Source organism: Tetrao urogallus (genome assembly GCF_951394365.1).
Source record: "Tetrao urogallus genome assembly, chromosome: 1".
Taxonomy (NCBI): domain Eukaryota; kingdom Metazoa; phylum Chordata; class Aves; order Galliformes; family Phasianidae; genus Tetrao; species Tetrao urogallus.
The window spans coordinates 175507140-175533936 of NC_136813.1; the positions used below are offsets into that span (position 1 = coordinate 175507140).

General features: G+C 34.6%; 1 protein-coding gene across 5 annotated transcripts in view; it reads left to right on the forward strand.

Moving 5' to 3' along the window:
• Nucleotides 1–973: 973 nt before the first annotated feature.
• Nucleotides 974–26797, forward strand: part of BRD1 (bromodomain containing 1) — a gene marked incomplete at both ends in the record, with an annotated part of 51350 nt that continues 25526 nt past the window's right edge. The window contains 7 exons of one of the 5 annotated variants that reach the window (XM_079549396.1): nucleotides 974–2354; nucleotides 13637–13793; nucleotides 17917–18048; nucleotides 18996–19124; nucleotides 19911–20223; nucleotides 21039–21299; nucleotides 24535–25023. In XM_079549396.1, coding sequence (XP_079405522.1) covers nucleotides 988–2354; nucleotides 13637–13793; nucleotides 17917–18048; nucleotides 18996–19124; nucleotides 19911–20223; nucleotides 21039–21299; nucleotides 24535–25023 — 2848 coding nt within the window. Of the gene's footprint in view, nucleotides 2355–13636; nucleotides 13794–17916; nucleotides 18058–18995; nucleotides 19125–19910; nucleotides 20224–21038; nucleotides 21300–24534; nucleotides 25024–26797 lie in introns of all 5 variants that reach the window. The other 4 variants (XM_079549397.1, XM_079549399.1, XM_079549400.1 and 1 more) reach the window with 4 other exon arrangements.

Below are 26797 nucleotides of genomic sequence, written 5' to 3' on the forward strand. Positions count from 1 at the left end.
ACTAGAACGCTATGTCAATTTAATTGTATAAAGAGCTTGGATTTGGATTGAAATACTGGAAGTTATTTGCCTACTCTTGCTATGAGGAAAACTATGAGAATGAGTTGAGGGATGAGGGTGTGTATCTGTGTACATGCACACACAGCTGCACATTTTGTATGTTTTCAGTACAAATCAAATTTTCTTTACAAGTTGAGTATTTCCTAACTGCGGTCCATATTTCACAATGTTTTTATTATGAGCTGAATTCTGTTCTTGTCATTCTGTGCGTGTTACTATATTTGAAAGTTTTGACACTGAATGGGATTCAGCTTACTAACGTGGGAGTTAGATAAAATAATAAAATGTACATTGGTCTTTCTGGATATGGATATGTTGTAATTCTTAAATACAGAAGTTGTTTCTGTGGATATGTAGTTAGGTAAAGAACTGTAGACTCAAAAGAATTTTAGTTTAGAAAAGCTTTGTCAACTTTGGAGGTGTGCATGTTTTTCTATCTATGAGAATGGGGGTAATCAAGGAGTTGTTGTTAGGATTTTTGAATTGCGTGGGATAAAGTTGTGGGGAAGACTTACTTTTCTTCCAGGATTATGTTAGTTCTTTTGGAGGTGAGATCTGGAGGAAAAAAAATTCAGGCTGTTGAGAAAAACTGCACATACTCAGCAAATGGAAATACTGTATTAAAGATTTTCCTACAGTGTAACAGTTATCATTTTTATCTTAGCATTTTTTATTATTGTCTTATTAAGAGTTGTTACAGTTAGCTCTTCTGAAGCTCTTTTTTATTATGTACTGTGTATAGCTGTGCTTGCTTAGATAAGCTGGGTCTTTTATATTCTATTTTGTTTCCTTTTCCAAAAGGTTGGACAGGTCATTTGGGGGCCATAGAACTGAAGTTCCTTCTTGCTATAAAAAAACCTAATCTTACATAAATTTTCAGAGTTTATAATTTTAATTGTTACTCTCGTTTTAGGGAAACATTACCAAATGAGGAGGAAAGGAAGATGTCATCGAGTATCGGCAACAAGGCATTCCTCTTCCCCATGCAGTATTAAGCACTCCCCTACACGAGAAACCTTGACGTACGCTCAAGCTCAAAGAATGGTTGAAATAGAAATTGAAGGTCGCCTACATAGGATCAGTATCTTTGATCCTTTAGAGATTATATTAGAAGATGATCTTACAGCCCAGGAAATGAGTGAATGCAACAGCAATAAGGAAAATAGTGAAAGACCACCAGTTTGTCTAAGAAGCAAACGGCATAAAAACAACAAAGTGAAAAAGAAAAATGAAGCTCTTCCTAGCTCACATGGCATACCTGCTACAACAGCTCCTCTTCCAGAACCAAAAGTACGGATTGTTGAGTACAGTCCCCCTTCAGCTCCTCGGAGACCTCCGGTTTATTATAAGTTCATTGAGAAGTCAGCAGAAGAACTTGATAATGAAGTCGAGTATGACATGGATGAGGAAGATTATGCGTGGTTAGAAATAATTAACGAAAAGCGGAAAAGCGACGGAGTGTCGGTTGTTTCCCAGAACATGTTTGAATTCCTTATGGATAGGTTTGAGAAAGAGTCCTATTGTGAGAACCAAAAACAGGGTGATCATCAGTCTTTAATTGATGAAGACGCGGTATGTTGTATATGCATGGATGGTGAATGTCAGAACAGCAATGTAATCCTGTTTTGTGATATGTGTAATTTAGCAGTACATCAGGAATGCTATGGGGTGCCATATATACCCGAGGGCCAATGGCTCTGCAGACACTGTCTGCAGTCCCGTTCTCGGCCTGTAGACTGTGTGCTGTGCCCAAACAAGGGAGGTGCCTTTAAAAAGACTGATGATGATCGTTGGGGACATGTTGTGTGTGCTTTGTGGATTCCAGAGGTTGGATTTGCCAATACAGTTTTTATTGAGCCAATTGACGGTGTCAGGAACATTCCCCCAGCCAGATGGAAGTTAACGTGCTACCTCTGTAAACAGAAAGGTGTTGGTGCCTGCATCCAGTGCCACAAAGCAAACTGCTACACTGCATTCCATGTGACATGTGCTCAAAAGGCTGGTCTGTATATGAAAATGGAACCTGTGAAAGAACTGACTGGCAGTGGGACGACGTTCTCTGTAAAAAAGACTGCCTATTGTGATGTACATACTCCGCCAGGTTGCATACGGAGACCTCTAAATATTTATGGAGAAGCTGAAATCAAAAACGGTGTTTGTAGAAAGGAGGGATCAGTCAGAACTGCTAGGTCTACATCAAAAGTCAGAAAAAAGACAAAAAAAGCCAAGAAAACAGTTGTTGAACCCTGTACAGTTATGCCAACCGTATCTGCTCCTTATATTCCCCCCCAGAGGTAAGCAAACCATCCAAGTTAGAGAAAGCTTTACGTAATTTATCTGTTTAATTTTAAGCTGATGTTTTAGATGGAGGCTTAAAAGTTTTTGTCCGTTTCTGTTATGTCTTAAAGATCATGCTCAGAAGATTAATGTAAATTATGTATGTTGCACTTCAGCAGTAATATGTTAAAAATGCCGTAACTTCTTTAGAGGAGTTAGTAAGAGTCCTGTCTTTTTCTTTTTCTTTTTTTTTTTTTTTTCGGTCAGACCAAATCATGTTGTTTGTTCTCTTGTTGTCTGCTGTACTTTTGAAAATTAACCACAGAATTCAAAATAGCATATGTACTTGACCTTTATTTTAAAAAGCCAGGCTCAAAGTTAACTGTGTTTTACAAGCTGGTAATCTGAACTTCTTTTCCTAACTAAAGAGTTCCAAAATGAAAAACAGGTTTGCGTGTATAGGATTTTTATACTGTTTTTAGTTCGTCTAACTTAAATATAAGCATGTACTGTATGATCTATGCAGGTACAAAAAGTCTTCCAACAGGTATTTTCCTTGTGGTACAAAATAATTTCTCAGAAAGTTTTTCCTACATCTTCTTTTACTTTTTGCAAATGCAGTAGCGTTTATGAAGAGTTGTGTGAATTTGGTACCCATCATACTTCAGCTAATGCAGTCTCAGTTGTGTAACCCAACATGAATGTTCTCTCCCACACAATTATGCTAGCAGATCTGTAGTCCCATAACATTGGTACAGTTTTTCTCGTTGAACAAAAACTAATGTGTGTGCAAAAGAGTTTTAATCTTAACACCATGTGTTTGCTTATGAATATATCCTTTGTAAGAACTTCTGCTGATTCTTTTATTAGTGTATCACAGTTTTCGCAGAAGCTGTTACTTAAGTGCAAAATGTAAACATTGAAGCTGAAGGATGCCCTTTACATTTAACATGCCATATTTTTATATTTTAGCAGTGATGATCGGGGGGCTGGCAGATGGCTCTAGATCTGGTGAGGCTAGTGAAGTGATGCTTGAATGAAAAAGCAGGAATGTTATAAAGTCTGTTTTCATATGTAATTAACAGAATTGGAAGATAATGGTGGCTTTTGAATGCTTTTTATTTCGGGAGTTAAAGATTTTTTAAATGAATTTTGGTTAAATTAGCTACATTGTAGTTTGAAAGAGCAGTGTCATCTCACTTCAGATTTCTGTCACTTAAACTGAGTTATAATGCATTTCAGCAGTGGAAATATATATTTATGGGATTTGAGCAATGGAATAAAGCTCTGGGTTAGAAAAACAAGGTTTTGGCTCTGCTGAGCATTTCAAACATAATGTGCTGAGAAGCGTTAAATTGGACTATTGGGACTAAAACCAAGTTTGTCTTTATTATTTGTTTTGTTTTCAGCATCTACTACAGCATTATATTTGTTTAACCCTTGAATTAAGTTCTTACTGAATTTAATAAACAGTACGTAAAAAGTTTCTCAGTAGAGGCACCAGTTCCATGTGCAGGTTAATCATGTATGAGGCTCTTAAGATACTATGAATAAACCATGATTTTTGAAAGCTGGCTGCCAAGTGTCAGGTAGTGAACATTTAAAAACTAGTTAAATTAATCTAAACAGTGTTTTGAGATGGCAGTCCTTTCCTGTAATAAGAATTACTGATGTATGTAGGTACTTACTGACTAATTTTGTCAGCCTTTCGCTCCCGTGTGATCACATCATCAGATGATTGCACTGTTCTGTGTCGTGGCTTACTTGGTAACATTGAATTATTTTTGTTAAGTGATGTGCCAGTGAAGGGCTTAAGTTGACAGTTAGCAATAGGTATTGTTGTTGGAACTAATACTGTTGTCCATGGGAGAAAGTTTATAAAAATGATTTGCCTTTAACTGAATGAAGACCATCCTGATTGATTTGTATTTTTTATGTCTACTTGCCAAAAGAAAAAAACATGGATTAAATGAGAGTTGAGAATTGGAATGTGTATTCTTAATTGTAGCTTTGGCAATTCTTCCCATAGATAACTTTTGTTAAAGTCAGACTCTGAAACAGAAAGGATGCCATCATCAGAATTTTTTAACAGTGTTTTTGGTTGCCAGGAACAGGTATATAAAGACGGTTGATTTCTAGATTTCTTTCTGCTGAGAGATTCCGTGTATGTTCAGATTCATGTTACTGCATACATGGATATTTGTTGAGATAATACATTTTAATGCTACTTTATATCATAAATGTAAAACAAAAAAAAAAACCCACCCGTAGTTTAGAACTGTTTTAGTTTTTAACGTTGTTATAAATTTTATTGTCGTCATGCAAGAAGACTCTTTCTTAAATATTCCTTTTGATAAGAATAAACTTAGTCCTGGAAAACTAATATCTAAATTAAAAGCAAAATAGAAATGGGCACATGAAAAGTCAAAGTTTTCTTTTCCCAACTTTCAGCTGTCCAATTTTTTGTTCTTTTTTTGTTGTCTAGAAAAGCTGTGTTTTTGATGAGGAATAGTTAATACTAATTCATACTAATAATGAATTATGTGGAACATTTTGCATTTGTCTTCATTTAAATTGTACCTTTAATCTATTCTTAAATACATGGATTTTTTTTCTCTTTCCTTGGAGTTGGAATGTGATTTGCCTTTCCGGAAAACTTTAAGAAGAGCAACTAAACTATTCACATTTAGAGAAGAAACGCATATGCTCCAACTGTAAACACTGTTGCTTTTTCTTTTTCCTAAAAAAAATTGAAATGAACCTTGTTCTTTACATCTATGAAGACTGAGGAAATGCCCGGGGAGGTGTTTGGTTTGATTTACTTTCTTCATCATTAATACCTAGACTACGTGTGTCCGTGGCTGGTTTTTAGATGGTAGCTGCAGTACTACATAAATGCTAATTTGAACATACCTGCTTGGAGAAACTCCTCTTGCCATTTGTGTTTATTTGAATGTAGTAGGAATATATTTTGTTTCCTTATATGTATAAGGAATGTATGTCAAAAAATGAACATTTTACTAACACCATTTTAGTAATTCTGTTCTCTGAAATGCCTGTATTCATTTTAAGATACGTTAAAAATAATATTGTAAAACAGTATCATCATTTCTACACAATTTTTTTGTAACTCATGAATTTCTGTATCTACTTTTGTGTTCCTTAGATTCTCCTGTGAGTGGCTTTGAGACCTGTATTCTTTCCAGATACCATTGTTTCTTAGCAAATATCGTGCTTGAAACTGTTTGCTGTCAAATTATATAATTAATAATAGGAGATGAATGTTTGCTTCCACTTCTTTATTTCTGCGCATCCATTTATTGTACCTCAGTTTTTCAGGATGTCTGTACTTGAGTGTCTGCTTCCAGAGATGTGGTGTGTCATGTTAGAGTGTTGAGGTGAATTCATTGCTTTCTTCTCAGTAAGTTGCTTAGCACTTGGAGTAAACCAGGGGAAATTTCCTGGGTGGATATGATTTGCATCTGGCCTTCTTGGCTGTGTAAGTGTTCTTCTTCAGTCAGAGATTCTATTCAATTCTTCTTTAAATACGAAGTATTGAATTGTCAGTTATGCTGTATGGACAGTACTTGGCACACTGACACAGTAGTCAGAGTGCAGGGCGTCCTGCGGCCACCAGCTGATCAGTCTGGAAGCAGTGGCAGATCGGTTTTGCACCGAATGTGTGCGGGGCTCATACTTCACTGTATGGTATGTGGTGGTTGAATTGCACGTAGTTGTATAAATATTTGAGTCTTTTTTTTTTCTTTTCTTCTAATTAAGTATGAAAAGTGTTTTCTTTATATTTCAGGTCTTAAAACTTCCAGGGTAGGAAATAGTGATACAGTTGAGTTGACAATCAAAGTCTCGCTTTCTGTTTGAGTTGCCCAATACTGGCTCTGTACTCCTTTTCTTGTGAATTGTTCCCCTGTTGTTGGCTATCGTTGTCCTTTATAATAGTTGCTTTACCCTGTGAATAAGGTACAGTTTTTTTCACAGCAAACATTACAGTGTTTCTCTTATTCTTCAGTTCTTGATTCTGTGGTACAAATACCATAATTTTGGTATGGTCTCTTGATCTTGTGTTGTTAAAGAGGTGTCCAAGATGTGATTGTTTTATGCAAAACAAAGTCAGTATTAGGATTTGTGTCCTTGAAAAAATGTTGTATAACTAGGATTTTGTGGGCATATACCTGAGGGAAAAGTAAATAAAATACTTAATCTTCAGTATTTTGGAAACATGCACTGAGATCCTTTGTAATATTTATGTAGGTATTTTGTTAACTGGAAGCAGATACTTTCATTTTTAGTTTCTGTTTCTACATGATGTATATGTAGTGCCTGAAATTAAGAAAGCACTTGAAATGCTATATCAATGCAGAAACAATTTTTTTGTTGTTGTTGTTATTGTTTCATAATTTATCTACTAGAATTTCATAACAACGTAATGCTGTCATGGTATACTAGTCACAGGAATCTTCGTGGCCTCTAAAATGAAATATGGACCAGAAAAATAACTGAAGGGAGAGTGGTGAAACACAGCATAACCAGAAGGGAACATTTAGGAAAGAGTTTGAGACACTGTCAGTTTGTATTCATGGATGTTGCTGCTTAATCATTTATGTGGTGTGTGAGTTTCTGGGTTTTAGAGCATTGATTTTCTCTGCCTTCTAAAAGTTTCTAAGCACGGGGACAAGAATAAGAAATACTACTTGAAGTTCAACATTAGAAAAAGCATTCAGTAATACTTTGAGGCTCAGTGTTGCACAATTGAAGCCATGTAAGTCCAGATATCTATTAGCTATTTATATTTGAATATACGTGTATGTGTGTTTCCACACAATGATGTGGAAATACTTTAATTACAGGAGAACACGATGTCACCTTATGGTTGTACCTAATAATTAGATGGTGGAACCACCTGGGTGTAAAGCGGAAGAGGAAGCAGTCATTCACTTCACTGATGATTTTTGTAGGACTGATCAAATCAGAACCTTTTCTGATACATCTAGAAATCATCTTTTGAAGTCAGCCTACTTTTTTTCTTCACTAAAAACATAATTCTACCCAAACCAGAAAAAGAGTACAAGAGTGATTCCTAGCTTTGCCTCGGTGCTATTTAAAACCAACATTAATGATGATAAAAGGTACAGTGGCTTTAGAGCTTGTGTTCAAGTCAGTTAATTTTGACTTTGGTTGCCTTACTAGTAACAATTAGTACATGTATGTAAGTAAATACGACTTTAATAGGTTGTAAAAGTAAGCTTTCATTAAAAAAATAAGGTAACTTGTGTATCTGACAATAAAAGTCAGATGTGACTGATTTCTGAGAGGCAGCCCTCGCTCCCCCTCCTTGTCCTTATGTTGGAAAGGATGTCTCATATTTAAGTACTTTCTTTTTGCAGGGGGGATAGAGGAAAAATCAATAGATGTAATTTCCTTCTTTTTTGTCTTTATTTCACATATGCAGAACAGTGAAGATTAAAATAGAAATTAAAATACGTTAGACGTTTTGTTCAGGTGCATGGTTAGCATCCTGTGATCCTCCGAGTGTTTGATTTACGGTTAGGAGGATTTAAAATTCATTACCTGAATTTAACAGTAGTAAAACTTCAAAACATTTTAAGTGGTGGTGTTTGTTGGTTTGTTTTTTTTTTTTCCCCTTCAATTCTTCTGTGTTTCACCAGCTGCATAAACTTTGTTTTTGTGGCAGTTAGGAGAAGTGATGCATCTTTTAAGTACTGTAGAAAAATAAGAATTTCAGTAGGAACTGTTTGAAGAATGATTTCCTGTAATTTTTTTTATTCAGTAACCCAAGTTACAGAATGCACAAGAATTAGTAAATTAAGTTTTCTCTTACTACAGAGAAAAGGTAGTTTTACCTGATTCTTTAGGGTAGTACTTTAATGGGAATTTAGCTTTTGAGATAATAGTTCAAACTCATATATTGTATGGTTGTGACAGATACAAGAAAAAAAGTACAGAAAAATATTTTTAACGCTTGAAAAGTTATGACTACATAAGTTATTTGTATAGGAAGTGGTGAAAGTATATGCATGTGATTTACTGAGAGCACTAAGGAAGTTGTCCTTAGAGGCAGCGTTTTGTTGCTGCTGTTACTGCTGGGTTTTGTTTTAGTTAGTTAATTTTGTTCATTTTGTTATCCAAAAGTTTGAAAGGTGACAAAGTTAATTGTTACGGTAGGAACTAAGTAGCTGGTTATAACTAATCAGGAATTGGTCAGAATTTATGTAGATTTTCTTAACACTTAAGTTCAGCACTCTACTTTCTTGTCCAGAGAAACTTTTCTCAGCTGCTTGTGCAAGTAGAGATACAGGTGCTCAGTTTCATAATCTTCTGAAGCATGGAAAAGTGTTTCCTTCATGTTTGGTCAAGTAACCTGAAGACACTTTGAGACTTCAGAAAGTGTACCAGTGAATGAAATCTGTATTATTAGATCTTCTGAGAATCTGAAAAAGAGATTGTACAGGACAAATCTATTAGGTAGATTTTTAAAACATAAAGCTTTGATGCATCTCTAGAAGCTGAAGATTCCATGTACAGAGCTAGGAGGAATAGTTGGCAAGTCCCCAGAATTCATTCCAACTCCCAAAATAGAAACTTCTGTAGCTTTTTTTTACTTTGTTTTTCTGCTAATTCTCTTCCAATTAGTATCAGTGCAATCACTGTTACCATCTGTAGTTGTCTTTTTTTCCCCTCTGCTTCCGGTGAGTCTCACTGTGTTCTGCAAAACTTCACTGAGCAAGATTTAAAAGTTAAACTCCTCTTGATATTGAGTCTCCTCAGTAACAATTTATTCAATTTAGAGTTCTTGTGTTTTGTTGTGACAGCTTTTAAAAACATATCTGCAGTATTTGTATTTGAAAATAGGGGTATTTTATTTGCTCAGCAAACTGGGATTTCATTTTATTGTTCTTGGGTATACTGATTGGCATTTTGGTGATCCTAAGTACAGTTTTATGCTGGTCTTTTGCATGTAGCTTTAATACAGCCATGATTGGTAAAGGAAGATACAAAATTACAGGTTGATGAAATTGGAGGCTCACGGGCCAGATAGTAAAATACTATTAAAAATGATTGGTTTTAGTGGGTGTTTGGTCTTACTGATTCTTATGTGAAGACTTCAGCTGGAGTTACTATAGTAATACTGGGAAAATAATGTGCTTAGCTTTAGTGTGGAAATTTTCTCTCTGATTTATATTTTTAAAACTTGAGGACAGAGAGATGCTGTAGAAGTCTTAAGATATTAGAATACTTAATACTCTGTGATGTTAGAAAGCAAGTGTGGTCTGCAGAGCTGTTGGAGATGATTCATAGAAAAGCAGCAGTTTTCCTGTGTGAAACTGCTGCATGGTTAGTCACCAAAGATGCTGTTTTCACTCTTGTAACTGTCATAGCTGCCACAGTGACATGTAGCTGAAACTAGGAGAGGAAGGCAGTTGTGAGTAGGAAGGAGGAAGCTATGACTTTGCTAGTATGACAGCAGCAAATTTCTTGGGTTGGAGAAAAATATATTAGGTACTTAGCTTAAGGAAAAAAAAAAGACAAAAAAAAGAAGAAACAAAGAACTAAATTTTACTGTTCACAACCTATTCCTCTTTGACCAGTTCATTGAGCACCGCTGTTGGCAGATTAGCATAGAGCAGTAGATTAAAATGAAAGATCTGGCTGAAGACACTGCATATTAACTTTCAATTTAATTTACATAAATTTAGTCTGCCTGACATTTTCAAAATGAAAGTTTTCTCTTCTGATCCTTTTGATCCTTTTGTTGTTTTTGTAAGCGTGTTGTAATTAACGCTGTAATTTACCCTCAGACTATAGTTTCAGGCTTCGAAAGCTGGTATTGGAAAGCTTCCACTGAAAAAGTACCTCTCTCTTTTTAAAGATAAGCAGGGCATTGTAGGCTGCTTTTCCATTGTGTTTGTACTGCACGTGGCAGTGCTTTTCAGTTGGATACAAATGGGACTGGGGCACTGTATCAGCTTTCCCATTTGTCTGTGGCACCAACACAGCAGTTCTGAAGAATGTTCTTATACCTAGTTTTGGAATGTGAGGAGTACAAAGAGCATGCCTGGTGGTGTCAGAGCATCCAAAAGGCTGCAGTGGTCAGAGTTGCTTGAGGAAAATGGCTGGTCTGGGACAGTTCATGTATTGTTACTGTCAGTTTTACCAGCTTGAGACTGAGCACTTCTATTGTAAGACCAGTTACCTAACATACCAAGTGTCATGGAAGCACCACTGGTTCTGCTGAGTTTAGCATAGTTGTGTTAGTTGTTTAAATATTTAGAAAGGATAATGTTTAGTATTTAACACAGTCCATTTCACAAGGTTTCTTGGGCATTTCGTGTTAGCAAATTCCCTTTTATTTAAGAAACTTGGACACCAAGGACAGTTCTGATCTCTTTTGCTTTCTTTCTGTGATCACTGTAGCTGTGACTTTGTCTGAGATATGTAAGGTCAGTTACGATTGAGGAGGTGATACTACTTGTATTATCTTCCAGATGTGTGTTCTACATTCCCATCATTGCGAGATCTCAGAAATAATAATCTTAGTTTCTTTGGCAGTCCCAAAAGAGATGTATGCAATAGAGAAAAAAAAGAAAAACCTGTTCCATGTAGTGAGCCGTGTCTATTTTTTCTAAAGATAAATCACTATGGGAGTTTGTGTAGTTCTGGGAGGTGACCTACCTTTCTCTACAAGTCTCACTTCTTTCTGGGGAATCCAACAGTGCTACCAGTTAGTCCTGTCTTGTGCAAGTCAGATCCTGCAAAACTACTAACTCTTCTAACAGATCTCTCTTACCTGCCCTGAATAAATAAGTTTTTTGTGTGTGTGTCATGGTTTTTGTTTTTCTTTTTCACACTCTTCAATAATTTAACATCTCTTGGGGCAGTTCAGTGTGAGTGTAGTATACAGCAAGCTCCTTCAAGACCTTGAAGGATTTAAAAAATTGTTTGAGAAACTACTTTCAAACCTTCAGACTTTGATTCTAGCTCATGTAGTAGAAAGAGACTAAAAGTTTGGTGCATAACACGTGTGTAAGTTCAGTTCAAGCATTCAAGTTCAGCGCAGCTGAATGTATCTTTGTGAGCACGAGCCAGACTTTCCTTTTGAGGAGGCTATGTCAAGAATGGGAGCCTCAAAAAGCATTAATTGTCTGTGCTACTTCTAGGGTTCTGCAGCAGAAGGTGTCTTATTTTTCCCAAATGGTTGTATCGTCTGTCATCTAAAGTGTTTTGGACAGTAGAAACAGTAGAAGCAAGACAGATGGAAGCATCTGACTAAGCAAAAAGCTTATCACAGGGCTATACTATAGTTAGTGGGGTTTTAGGGTGTAGCAGCAGATATAATGTCTTGTATCATTCAGATAATCTGCTTTGTGGAGGCTCTTCACGTGGAAAACATCTGACCTCTGTATTTTGAGAAGTGAACTGGTGATTTGCAGTGTTTGCTACTGCTGAAGCCCGGTGTGTGAATGAAATACGAGCAGCCAGTGTTTGGTTTTATTTGGAGCATAGGAAGAGCATAGTAGATTGCTACAGCTTGCTAGGTAGTTTTTGCAGTGAATTACGTTCTATTTGTTTGTATTTTGAGAGCTGGATATCTTCTGCAGGCATCTCTCCTGAGCTTATTCTAACACTTCGCTATCATAATTATCTTAGAAAAGAATGGTTCATTATGTGAATGGGAAAATGTACTCGAAGCTGTAATTAAAGATGTTTGGTTAGTCTTGCCACATCTGATGGGCATCTTGCCAATGCACTTTGCTTCATATAGAGTTATGATTCTGAGATCTCTCCAAGCATATACTTGGCTGATGTTTTATCTTGTTTCAGTATGTTTTGCTATTTCCAAGAGAGTGACATGGCAGTAGTTTTTCTGTGTGTGTGTGGTGTTGATTGGCTGTTGTTTGCTTTTTGTTTTGTTTTGTTTTTAATACATTGTATAATTAACTGTTTCTGTTGTGTATGGCGTTTATTATGGTCACAGCAAGGTCTTTTTTGTGTGTGTGATACATTCTCTTAAGTCAGCACAAGACTTCAACAGGCTTTCTAAGATTCCTTTAGGTTAAGTTAGAATGTGTCAAGAATACTGAAGAAACAAAGGACACGGTGGCACTGTATTTTGAAGGCCTGTGTTGGCACAGCCTGTATCCTGTGAAGACTGAAAGTTCTGTAGCTACATTTAGGGTAGCCTTGAGAAGACCTACTGCACCTTGCCTTGTACATAGTGAAAAACAGCTAGGGACAGATGCCCTTTGGTTAACTCAGGGTAGAGTCACATGCATGTTTGTTTGTGAAATACCATACAAGCTTCCAAAATATTCTTAAAAATCATTTTACTCTAGGCTTCTCACAACTTTGCTGTTTGTTTAGGTATTTGAAAACATTTCTTCTGACACTTAGCTGAGATACTGCTTAATTGCCAATACTTAAAGGGAAAAACTGAAAAACAGTCATATGTGCATGCTTAGAATTTTTATTTAAATGTCTGTTGGTAGTGTCCTACAAAACAGACACCTCTCTTGAACTTAATTTTGTTTGGTTTGGTGTTACAGTCAACTGGACAACCTTCGATAACTCTGTGGTTATGCATTGTATAATTTTCTTACAGGAAATATACTGAAGGAATAATTAACAGATTTATGTTCATTCATATTATCCTTTCTGTAACTGTTTTACATCCAGCTCAGGGGAGATCCTTTTTGTCTCTGGCTCACCCTTTGCCCCCAGGGGAGTGAACAACCCTCCTAATAGTACAGGTAGTTGGTGCCTTGGGACATCTCGTGTTAATTTTGCAAAGGCATTAGTATCATACAAAGACAAACTTCTACAACCATCAAGGGTTTTCTGTACTTTTTAAAGATGTACTGTGTCTGAAATAAACTACTAATTCTGTGTGAAGATATTGTCAAGCTTATTTTTTTATTTTCAGTAAGAAAATTATTCTAAAATGCACATTAGAATTTATTCTCTGCCTTAAACTGGGATTGTTCTTCAGAAAATAGATGGTCATGAAAAAACTTATGTCCTTTAGGATCAGTTAGCATTAAAGTACCTTAATATATTTGATAGAAATATGGTATCAAGCTGACCTATTTGATTATAGTCTACTGCTACAAGATAGTTGTACTGAAAGTAATGTAATTGATTGAAATTAGCCTGATGATTGTTGCTGTTGCTTCATGATTCATTTATATATGTATTGATATTTAACTTCCATAGACAAATATGTTTTTGCTGGAAAAAATACAATATCAATTTTTCTATATTTTAGATTAAATAAGATTATGAATCAGGTGGCCATTCAGCGGAAGAAGCAGTTTGTTGAACGAGTGCACAGTTACTGGTTGCTTAAAAGGCTGTCTAGGAATGGTGTTCCTCTTTTGAGAAGGCTACAGTCCAGTTTGCAGTCACAACGAAACACGCAACAGGTATGTGATGGGAATAAAAAAATTTAACAGGAAACATAGCACCAAGTAAAAACTTAGTCTTATTCAGCACTGAGTAAAAGCTTTACCTTATTTTTAATGTCTAGTTACAAACTGAGGTCACAATATTTAAATCTTTTAAGTTGTGATATATATATATGCATATATATATATACACACACACACACACACATACTTTTCTGTAAGATAGCCTTATGTTTTACTAAATGTTTTACAAAATGTTCACTAAAACTATCCTAATTACACTGATCAGATTTTATTCATTGATTCATTATGCTTTTTGGAAATAATTTTTCAGTGTCCTGTGAGTTTGAAAGATTAAAGAAAAGAAACTATTTCTAAAATATATTAAAAGATTCAAAGCAAATTTCTTCTTCGACATTTACAAAACCAGGTATTTTATGGGGTAAGGATTAAACATAATAATTTACACTGTTCAAGTTTGAACCTTATTGTCTATATTCTTTGGTAATAACAGAACTAAGAGAAATACATGAAGTTCAAGGATTTGTTGGTTCAACTTCTAGATTCACTTTTGTCACAGTTCAGTGGAGTTACAGACAAGCACAAGTTTATGCTGAAGCTTTATTCTAATAAAATGCATTCTATTAAAAAATAAAATAAAATTTCTTAAAGCTGTGTGCATTTACCAGACAAAATTTCTGAAAGCAATTTCAAAATGTCAAGTGGAAGGTATTTGTGATCCCTGTGTAATGTTTGTTTACTAAAACAAATTTGATGGGGGAAGAAGCATTCCATGGTTTCAAATTATTTTTTAATGACTGTGCGTTAGAGCTCAGTAATGATATGCTTTTGAAGGTGATGATATATCAGTGAGCAGCACTAAACCCCAAAGATCTTGGCTTATGTAACACCTCACCTGCTGGAGGAACAAGGAAACCTCTGAAAGAATGGTTAATACTGTCACTTCTTTCTCTGCTTAGAATATCATGACAGATACTGGAGTTTAAAAAACTTGCAGCCCCATTATTTTTTTTTCCAGTACTTAAATAATTTTTCAGTAAAAATAAGGTGTGAAAGTTGAGCTAATGCTGGTATTGTAATGGTTGTTTGAAGCTGCTGTTTAGAAAATAGGTGATAAAAGCGCTGCTGATTAAAGTCATATCTGCAGTGAAGATTTTAGTAAGAACACTGGTTGCAGACACAAAATGGTTTTGGCTGGCTTATGAATAGTAGCAGAAATGTTAATGAAATTGTTGATCAAGATGCAGCGCTATCACATTAATTCTTTGGCTCTTGTTAAGTTACAGTCTCTGTGAGGAATGAGGCTGTTCCCTCATGTTCACATCCAGCATGAGTGATTTGTTGGTACAGTGACAGTGTTCCTACTGATACATAGCAATTGGTAACACTCCTTTATGGTGGGAGAGGATGAAGATGAGATCTCAATTGATACATGATCTGTATGTCTTAGAAATGTGTCCCTCTTAGCATTAACAAATATTGGTTTTAGCTTTTCTAAACAATACAGTGCTTTGCATTCAGTAGAGAAAACATCACAGTTTCTGAATTTAACTTCTGTCCTTTCTGGATTTGGTATAGAAAGATTTGGAGGAAGATTTATTTAATGAGAAAGTCATATAAAGATCTGCTTGTCAGAAAGCTTTTGTGAAGTAAAATTTTTAAAATAAACAGTCAGAATTTTCACTAGGCAGATAGTGGAAACTAGCACTCCAGTGTTGAACTCTTTTCAGCTTTCCTGAATTCGTTTCAATTGAGGCATGTGTTATACATCAGGTAATGAAGTGTAAAGAGGATTGGTGTCAGCTAGTATAACTTAAACATTACTCTGCATAGCAGTGATGCAGAATTGGAGGCTCACTATTGAACCATGAGCCAAACTGATTTTAGAGAAGGGAGGCTATGTATGCTTAATGAAAAAAAACAAGCAAGGTGCTGTTGATGTTTTGGGTCACATCAGCAGATATAAATGTACATTAGAGAGTGTTTGTACCAGGTGAAACAACTGATTCAATTTAAAAAAAAAATCTTAAAATATTTTTAATTGCGACTGCACCTTCATATTTAGCAAAGTACTTAAGTTTCACATGAACTATGTCAGACTTGCTCTAACAGAGTTGCATTCTTTTCTTGTTGCATCTAGGTTTCCTGACCCACCTTAAAACTGGTGTGTTTCTGTTGACTTTCAGTAGGATCAGTTCCCTAATCTGATGAATTATGCAATTACACAGGGCAAAAGAGCGGACTATTATATGGCTGCAAGCAAACAGACAACAAGCTTTCTGCTTTTGGCAGGAACCAGAACGAAATTTCGGTTCTTAAAAACAGTTAAAACTATGGGGAAAAAAAGAAAGTGTAAATATGTCAATTAACAGTTGTTGATTTTTTTTTCTTCTTCCCCCTCCTCCCCACACACACACGGGATCTGCACTCACAGATTAAGGGGTATGCAAAAGTTTTGGCATAGTGGCAGTGTAGACATCCTGATTCAGTGAGTCTCTTGGAATTTTAAGGAACTGAAAATGTGAATAATAATATTTGTACTGCTGTCACAACTGGAAACGTTAGGACCTTCAGCAGTTAAATTATTACTTGTCTAAGTCAAGTTCTAACTTCTGTAAAGAAAAAAAGATTGTCAGTCGTAATAGACATTGGGAAGTAGAAAGTTCTTTTCAGAGTAGAAAGAACTTTTCAATTATGTTTTTTGAAAAAAGGAATGAGCTTTTGTTACTAGATCGCTGTATTAGTATACAGAGCTAGTTGGAGGTAAAAGATTTTCAGTCTCAGTGAAGTCAGAGATTTGGATAAAACTGACTTCATAGCTTCCATAGCTACTTGCCTCTCATTTTCCAAGATATATAAAGTGCTAAAATACTGGGCAGCACTCACATATCTGTTAGCTATTTTTAAACTGCCATTTTTTTGCAGTTTTATTTTTAGAACCTTCTGGCTGAAAAATTTCATAAAGCTCCTTTACAGGACTGTAATTTCATGCTATTAGGGATGTTTTTGCTATGAGTGTCACTGTTTGTAATGCGTGGTTATTGTTCACCTGTTCAGCCAGTTTTCCTTAGTCTTCTGTCTTCTAGTTTTTATAACTGGTGGAATTTATTTATCACTTGTTTGTTTAAAACAAACAAAAACCATCAAAAGAATGATACTACATATATATTGCCTCATGCTAGTTCTGGGCAAGCATACAAAGCTATCCATTTCTTCCTGGGATTCTTAGTTAGGATATTCACATAAAATATAATAATCCTCTAACGCATGCTTATTTTCTGTACTTGGTCCTAGTATCAGGACTTGTACTTCTTAACAGCCTTGTTTCTGGTGAATTATAAAACCCTATTTAACACTGTGATTATTATTCCAGCGTTGTACCTTTTCTTATGAAAAATAGTAAAAACAAACAAGAAAGGCTGTTTTCTGTGTATGCAGAACAAACTAAGTACTACAATGCTACAGGTATTTATGGACAGGTTGTCCAGTTCATTATTGATGTATTGTTACACTGCCTATTTGTAGTACTATTTGAAGTTATTTGAGAAACTGTTTTTCATTTTCCGTATTCAGGAGTCATAATGGTCTTGTTGCTGTTAGAAACGTGCTGTTAGCATGGCTGAAAGTGGCAGAGGTGGACTGTGTTGACCACAGGGAGAACTTTGTTTTACCAGGCTTATGTGATATTTGTGGAGAAGCTGGGTGATATTAGAATGGAATAGTTCAGTTGGAAGGGACCCGCGAAGACCATCAAGTACCTGAGTACTTCAGGACTAGTTCTCCTGGTTTGGGTTTTGATGTGACAATACTGTATCTGATTTTGCAGCTGGGTTGTTATTTGCTATATTGCTTTTCTTGTGTAAATAATCTTCATTATAGGGCTGCTTTTCAGTTATATAAATTTTGCTTTGAGCTAGACAGTTCAAAAGTAGAACTGTATTATGAGCTGTATAATGTATTATGATATTATGAACCTTATTACCAAGTGCTCTATTTAAAAAAAATAAATAAATAAACTTCATTTTTGCTGTGACTACACTTCTGGAATTGTATAAAACTAGCTTATAGAAAGTGATCAGTTGTTTTCACTTCCTGACGATCTTTTTGATTCTTTTCTTAGAGAGAAGATGATGAAGAAATGCAAGCCTTAAAAGAAAAATTGAAGTACTGGCAAAGGCTGCGTCATGATCTTGAAAGGGCACGCTTACTGATTGAGCTGATACGTAAGCGTGAAAAATTAAAAAGAGAGCAGGTAAATGGCGTATGATTTAATTTGGTGAGACCTTTCTGAAGAAAAGATGACTAAGTATTCTCATGCAGTTTTTGCAGTACGAAGAGTATGCTGTTTGTGTGCGTGCTCACACACAAGCTGATTAAAATATATACAATTACTTAACAAGCCATTCAGCTGTATTTTCAAAGTTGTTTGATTTCTGAAGAGCTGTAGCAAAATTTATCATCACATTTTCCTAACAAAAAGCCTTTTCTGAGCAGCACTTTTTTACTTTTCTGACAAATGAGTGACCACTGGATCTAATTCACAGGACATTAGAGTTAACATAGCTGGGATTTAGATGTGAGAAAGTGATTCTGCAGAAAGATAACATTTTTCTATAGAAACTGTGAAAGTAACAAGTTTGCCTTTAGAGTCTTTAATTGTTCTTTTTTTGAAACTCACTTCGTGTGTTTATATTATTTATATATTCACACCATTGATGTGTGATAAGAATTTCATTTTTCCATATCGAAAGTATTTCAGTGCTGACAACTGAAGGTTAATTTTAAACATGTTACTTTTAAATTCTTAATTTTTCTTTTGCTTGTCATATACAAACCTATTCTTATTTAACAGTGTCTCAAATAAAGAATTTATGTTAAAAATATAAATAATGCTGCAAAACTCATTGTAGATACAATAAAAACTTGAGCTGGGAAGCTGAAGTTGAAACTGAGTCTGCAACAGAGGAGTAAGAATAATTTCTCATTAACTGAAAGCATACGTCGTACCAGTTCAAAGTGATAATGCTGAAAGTAATATTAAGATGTAGAAATATTAGTTTTGAAAACTAATTTTCTTTTATATTTCAGCTGAAGCACTGTTTTTATATAGTGTTTCATATCTTACTGCTGCAAGACAACTTATGTTAGAACAGTATTTTAATAAGTATGCAATTATTTATTTTTTCATTACTCTTTTAGGTCAAAATTGAGCAGGTTGCTATGGAACTTCAGCTTACTCCATTCACTGTCCTCCTTCGATCAGTCCTGGATCAGCTGCAGGAAAAGGATTCTGCTCGTATATTTGCTCAGCCAGTGAACCTTAAAGAGGTATGTTTTAAGCTTATTTTTTTTTAGTGTTTTCTTATGTTTAGCTATGACTTGGTGGCACCACAGTAGAAGAAGCAAATTGTTGCATCGTGTAATTGGTAGCAATGTTACCTTCTAACCTCCATTCTGATGCCTTTTGTTTTATAACTTCCTACTGTGAAAGTATGTTCATATACCAAAGTAATTTCTGGTGAATACTTGTGCAGAATGAAGTGGCAGTATTCTATATTAATAGTACTTATTTTCTGCTATATGATTATTTGATGAAGCAAATTTGAACAGTGTCTTAAAAATTGAAATGTGGATGCTGTATTCTCACTTGGAGGTAAAACTCCTTTTCATTTACCTTGAAAAAAAAAAAAAAAATATATATATATATATAGAATATGTTATATATAGTCTCTCTATATATGCATATGTTTGCATGTATATTTGCATATGCACATAACATTTATAAGTATATATATATGTGTTATACATTTATACATGTATAAATGCATTTATATACCTACATATATGCATATGCATACATGAATTCTAAAAATGAGTAGTTTCAGCATCTATTAGTAGAACTGTGATTTGTTACATGGATACAAAGTCATGTAATATGTAATGTTGGTATGTAAATGTTTACTATCTCAAGATACACTGTTCTTAGCTATATTTTGCATTTATTAATTTGAGCTGTTATTCTCTTAAAACATGCAGAACAGTTAATAGCTGATATTACTTTATCAAGAAAATTTTATTGTACTTTTACCCACTGTTTTAAATATTTATTCAAAGGTTCCAGACTATTTGGATCATATTAAACATCCTATGGATTTCTCCACCATGAGAAAACGGTTAGATGCTCAAGGCTATAAAAACCTCAGTGAATTTGAAGAAGACTTCAATCTTATCATAGATAACTGTATGAAGTACAATGCAAAAGACACAATATTCTATAGAGCTGCAGTGCGGTTAAGAGATCAAGGAGGTGTAGTTCTCAGGCAAGCTAGGAGAGATGCTGAAGGAATTGGTTATGATAATGAAACTGGAATGCACTTACCTGAACGGCCTAAACTTGAGTCACCACAGCCTTTCTCTTGGGAAGATGGTAAGAAGGTTTTTGGATTATTTTTAAAACCTGCATTTTTGGCTCCTCACATTCCATGCAGATGTTTGTAATTGTAGCTCTTCAGGTTATTCACCATAATTATTTTTCTCCACTGCAAACAGTTCTTGAAAGATTAAGTCGATTCTCTTCAACTAGATCTGCCATTGGAAAGCATTGTCTTCCAGATTCTTACTTTGGCAGCATTAAAGCCTAATTTGACAAGTTGCATGAAGAAGGTTTTTAAGTTGAGTGCGTTATTTTACATGTTATATATGGTCATAGGACATGGAAGATGACTACCAGCACACATAAATTTCAGTGCATTCTTAAATAACCTATTTAGTTCTAACAGTCAAGGACGCTTGTAATGCTGGGAATTAAAATGACATCTTTAAAATGACTGGTTTTCTGAGGTTTTGAAAATGAAGGAGAATGATTGACATTCTATTTACATTAGTGTAATCTTGGTCTGTTCCTTGACAAGAAAGAGATCACATAATAGGTTAGAAAAGGTTAATTGTCTTCTTTCTGACCTTGCTCTATTACTTATCTTTCTTGAGAAAAATACCACTCAAGAAGAACAGTAGCAATATTGTACAATAGAAACTTACGCCAGCGTAGGTTCTTCACTGAAGATAGTGAAGCTAACTAATATTGTAATCTAAGTAGCTTTTGATAGCATTTTTTAGTCAGCATGTGATTTTTTTTTTGTTTTGTTTTGTTTTGTTTTGTTTTGTTTACTTACTCATTTTTCCTGTTGGAATTTTATCTGGAAACATTAAACACATTTTGAATTATACGTGTTTTGACTTAAGTTGATAGGTTACTGAATCCTGCAAACCGAGTGCATATGTCCCTGGAAGAACAGCTGAGGGAGTTGCTAGAAAAACTTGATCTGACCTGTGCAATGAAATCCAGTGGGTCAAGGAGCAAAAGAGCAAAGCTGTTAAAGAAGGAAATCAGCAGTATTCGCAACAAGTTAAGTCAGCAACACAACCAAGCTCCTCAAATAGAATCAGGTATTGGAAGTTTTGAAGAAGAAAGTGCAGCACTAGAACAAGATGGAGAAGAAGAAGGTAAGATTTTTAAACCGTGTTTTAATTAGTACTAGTAGTTCTTCAGTAAAGGTGCTCTAATCATGTGAATTAAACGGGATACTTGAATATTTTATTTCATTTTTAAATGGACAGATAACTACTTATGTACAATAAATTTTTAAGAATATGAGAATGATCCCTTTAATGAAAACCTCCTTTCACAATAGCAAGGCTTTTTAAAAATCTGGATATTAAAGAAGGTAAAATAGAAAAAATCTGATTGAAAAAGGAATTAAGAATGTCTGAGTAGAAAGCATCTTCATACTTTACAAATCCACTTAAATGCCAAAATATATATTGGGGATCATGTGAGCCTAAGCCAACAGTGCTGAGAATGCTGGCTGTTGTACTGCATTTTCTAGCTTTTCTATCCTCTCCTCTGCTAAGACTCTGGGAGGGCGGAGTCTGGAGAGTAGATATGTTTGTGTGTTTGTTTGTTTCCCTTTTAATAGTAGTAGCTACCTATTGATAGGAGTCATCAAACTTCATGTTGTTGAATTAAGGCACCTAAATCTAACCAGCCCTTTCCCTTGTGCCTTTCTTCCTCCTCAAAACAGTGGTTTCAGAACTATACCAGCTCTTTGCTAGGCCCCACTGATTCCATTGAGAACAACTTGCTAGAAACACCTAACTATATATTACAATTCACTGTTGTATTTGATTCTTCTATTGTAACCTAAGTTGCAGAGTTAAAAGGATGCAATCAAATGCACTTTGCAAAATAAATTGAAGTTTTGAGTTTCTGTTTCTTGGTCAGCTTTTCTCTGAAAAGCTAACCTATTTTTATTTAGGAGCATTATAGATGTATTTCATTTTGAATAACAGCATTGAGTGGGGGGAGGAAAGAGCGAAAGGGAAAGTGCAAGTGTGTTTAGTAAAAAAAAAAAAAAAAAAAGAATAGTCCAGTGCAGATTAATGCATATTTGAGAGGTGAAGTGAATAAAAAGACTGTCCTTAACTGCCATTCAAACAGTAACATAGTGGTTGTTTCTTACTGTGGTTAAGAATGATTTTCAGATATATAATTCGCTTGAGATTTGAGTGACAGCAGTTAAAAAAAAAATTATAGCTGAATCGACATATGACTTATCCTGTTCTGAAGCTGTTAAAAATTCTTAAGATGTTCTATGGTGTTTTATTTATTTCAACCTCTTTCAAGCAATGTTGCCTCTGAACATAGTGATTTAGGAATTTAATGTACTTTGTCATATAAGTACGCTATCTTGTAGCTTAACATTTTCATTACACAGCCCTTAACTTCTGCAGCTAATGTGCAAATACTAGTCCTAAAAGTAAGCAGTAACTGTTTCTGTATTTTATAATAGGTTAAAATATATATATATATATATATATATATATATATATAAAGGCATGATCCAGAGTTGATTGACATTGCTTTTACAGTTACAGTGAAGAGTAGTTAGCTATCAGTTCAAGCTGCAGTTTTGAAGTGGAAGTTACTTAGAGGAAAGAGAACAAATTGCTAAAAAAAGATAGAGGGACCAGATTAGATTGGAATCCTCTGCCCAGGGTCTTTATGGGAGCTGACTTTAGAAGTGCTGTGAATTATCTCTAATTTTACAATTCTGTTTTAAGTCTCTGATTATGTGAGAAATCAGTAGCAGAATAATCCAGTGACATTTATTTTTTCATGTCTGAATAGTCTTTTTTTCTTCAGTGCGTAGATCTTTCTAAGAATCTTCTCTTAACTATAATTGGGAGAAAATTACAATTTGTTCAAAAATGACAGTGACATTGGATATTCTAAACCATGGGCTTTTTTAAATTGGAACTTTGTTAAGTAATACAATTGAACGCTGAATTTTATTCTGAACGTTTTTTACCAGTTGTAATACTTGTATGCTTTCAAAGGATGAGAGTGTAGTCGCACTATTTGTTAAGCACTATATTTTTAATATGAATTGTGCTACTGTACAGATGTACCTTAAATGATGTGGCACTTCTACCCTTAGAAGTCATTAATTTCAAAGTAAGCATTGCTAAACCAAAGCACAAAAGAGTAGTATTTAAGCCTCTACATATAGAGGATTTAAATCCTTGTTGTTACATCTTGCTATGTCACCTTTCATCAGGTGACGCAAAATTAATTAAACTTTAAAATTTCATTTGATAGTGTAAACATTACATTGGCATCGTATAGTTGTTCTTACAGAATAAGCATCATCTTTTGTCTCATTTCAGTTCTTAAAAGATCATTGTGGGAACTGTAAAGATTTTGAGGTCTCTGTTTCAGCAGGTTGGGTAGTCCTCTTGCTTTTATTTAGGAATGCTACAACAGTAGAATGCTTCTTTCCCATCATTTGAGATGAGAAACTGAATCTGGTTCTATATGCTCACGTTTATGTCTCTCCATTGTCTTCTCTCGGTGTGAAATTATTTAAATAAACTGGGAGAGGATAATGGGGAAAAAAGGGGGAGGGGTGAAAGAAAATTAGTAGGTGATGTCTTTTCTGTTTTCTGTCAGGTCTACGCTGTCACATCTGTATTTGCCAGCTAGTGCCTAGTAAAGCTGCAAGACTTTGGGAGTGGAGTGTTTTCTTTGTTTGAGGGGCTTTTTTTTTTTTTTTTTTTTTTGAGAGAGAGAGAGAGAGAGTTTTTTGGGGCTTTTTTTTTTTTTTTTTTTTTTTTGTAAATTAAACTATTAGTGAAAACTGTAAAGCAGCTTTGCAGAAATTGCCTTTCATAAATTTTGTATTGCACTTGAATTCACTCTGGTAGATCAGGTTACAGATACAATTTTTAAACGATTAGCTGATTAAAATTTCTCATAGGCAGGTAAGGTGTATATAAAAAAAATTGTATAATGTATTTTATCAAATATTTTACTTGAATGGCAGTGTAAGTGCATTTTAACATAATCATCCACCACCCCAACTTTCTATTTAAAAAAAAAAAAAAAAAGTTTTCTTAGTTAATGAAACTAACATAACTGCATGAGAAGTAAGAAGTACCAAGCGTAAATTGTTAACACCAACTATAAATACCTACTTTTCTATCCGTGTTACATGCCCAGTATAAAAGTAGGAACTACTAACTAGGACAGATTGTTGTTAGTCAAGAATTGTTTTTAAAATGTTATGCTTTGTTTCCAAACAACAATTTATTTGGTGGGCTGCACATTTATAGTGAGTTTTATAATAGACTTTATAACTACAAGTTTTCAAAAATCACACTCTATTTATAATTTTTTCAGGAGATAAATCTCCCCCTAAACTTGAACCATCAGATGCATTACCTCTTCCTTCAAACTTGGAGACTAATTCAGAACCACCAACCCTCAAACCAGTAGAACTCAATCCAGAGCAGAGTAAGCTTTACAAAAGAGTAAAATTTGATAATGAATTATATAGCACTTGCATTCAGAAAGAAATAAATGGACACACTCCAGAACACTTACTTGACAGTAATCTCAATGAGTCGACTGTTTCTGCTGTAGCTGAGTCATCAACTGATGTAAACAGACGTACATCCATTCTCTTCTGCAAATCGAAAAGTATAAGCCCCCAAAAGTCTGCAAAGAACACTGAAACCCAGCCAACTTCTCCACAGCTAGGGACCAAAACCTTTTTGTCTGTAGTCCTTCCAAGGTTGGAGACACTTCTGCACCCAAGGAAAAGATCAAGGAGTGCATGTGGAGATTCTGAGGTTGATGATGAGTCCCCTGTAAAGCGCTTGGATACAGGTAAATGTTACAAAACTTATTTGAATGGATGCATCTCAAAAGTTAACATACCTGTAATTGTTTATGTTCCGATTCTAGCACAAGTATTTCCCTTGTAGTTGAGTAATCAGATGTAGCTATAGTTCAGAAAATTACTGAATCATTTTTATGTTAGCATTTGGACTTAGTTAACCAAGTTTTCCTGTTTCACAGTTTTCATTTTGGCAATGGAATCTTTTAAGTTTACATGTCTGTGTGGGTGATGTTTTCATTTTTATTTACTTTTATTCTGATTTCCTTTTGTTGCATCCAGTGGGAAATATGAATCAGCTGTTGTTATTGTTTGTTTCTGTTTTTATTTTTTAAATTCCCTCTTAAAAGGATATTTCATGTGATGTCAAAACTAGGGTTTTTACAAGGAACATGGAAGATGTGTGTTCCATATATGACTTCATTTTGCTATAATATTACTCTGAGCACATTTTCACAGTGGGAAACTGATGATAGTGTATGAGGTGCTTTGTACAACCACGTATTTTATGGAAGTGTTAAAATACCAAATGATAATGATTTTTTTCTGTGCTTCTCTTCTGAAGTCTGTGCACTTCAAATAGATAAAGAATAAATGCAACATTGTACTTCTAACAAGACTTATCTAAACAACCTTTGTATAACAAAGCTATTTTGGTTGTGCAGTGCAATTAATTGTGACTCAAGACAACCTATAGTCTGTATGTTGTAGGTACTTGAATAAAGCCCTATTTGAGGAGGAACAGCAACATAAGGAAATTACATAAATGTATTTCCTTAATGTTATACGTGGCACTTCCTATGGCTTTTATACTGCCTTCTGAAATAAGTACTCTGTTCTATTGTTAGGTTGAAAAGGCCATATGTAGATAGGAGAAGAGCATGCAATTTTTCTGACTTTGAATGAAAGACGTAGGAATGTACTAAAAACTTCTGTTAAGAAGATATAAGTTTTTGTTGTTAATGATCAAATAAGAAGGGAAAATATTCAAATGCTAGGAAAATACAATGTGAAAATAATAAGATGTGGTACAGTGGTGTTTTCAGCTTAGATTTTTGTTTATTTCCCCTCATTGAAAAACTTTCGCTTGCATTCCTTTCTTTGAAAGCTTGGAAAGAGCCCACAGATCTGATCCGAACTTCAGTGCTGAAGAAGGAATTGCATGTAGCCTGTGCAATAAGAGAAGTGCATAAAACAATGATGCAGAAAGCTTTGATTTCCAAATATTCAAATTTACCAATCTTTGATCTGAGACACTAACATTATATATCTTTCTACAGATTGTATTTTATCATATGCACAATGAATTATTTTATGTTAGATCATGCAAGGAGCTAGTCCTAAGCTTGAAACTTTTATGTTAAGCATTTTTAAATGAGTTTTTTTAAGGAAGACTGACTTCATTCTTTAAATAAGTAAATCAAGCTGCTTGACTACGTTTAAAATCTATCATGTTCCTTTTCTCTCTGTGGAGTACATGTATGGAGGACAAAAATGCTTTTAATTATGTTTAAAAATATATATATCCAAAGTTGTTAGGGTTGGTTTTTTTTTTTTTTTTTTTTTTTTTTTAATCTCCTTCTAATTTTAGTACACTTTCCATTTCAGAATTTTCAGGCTGGTTTTTTTCATTTGGTTGTCTGCTTTTCAGTTTTCTTGATTTGTTTTTTTTTTTAATATAATATATAGATCAGTGATAGGAATAAAATCCAAAAAGGTGGTTTTTTTTTATTTTACTGTTTAAAAAAATATCTGTAGAATCTT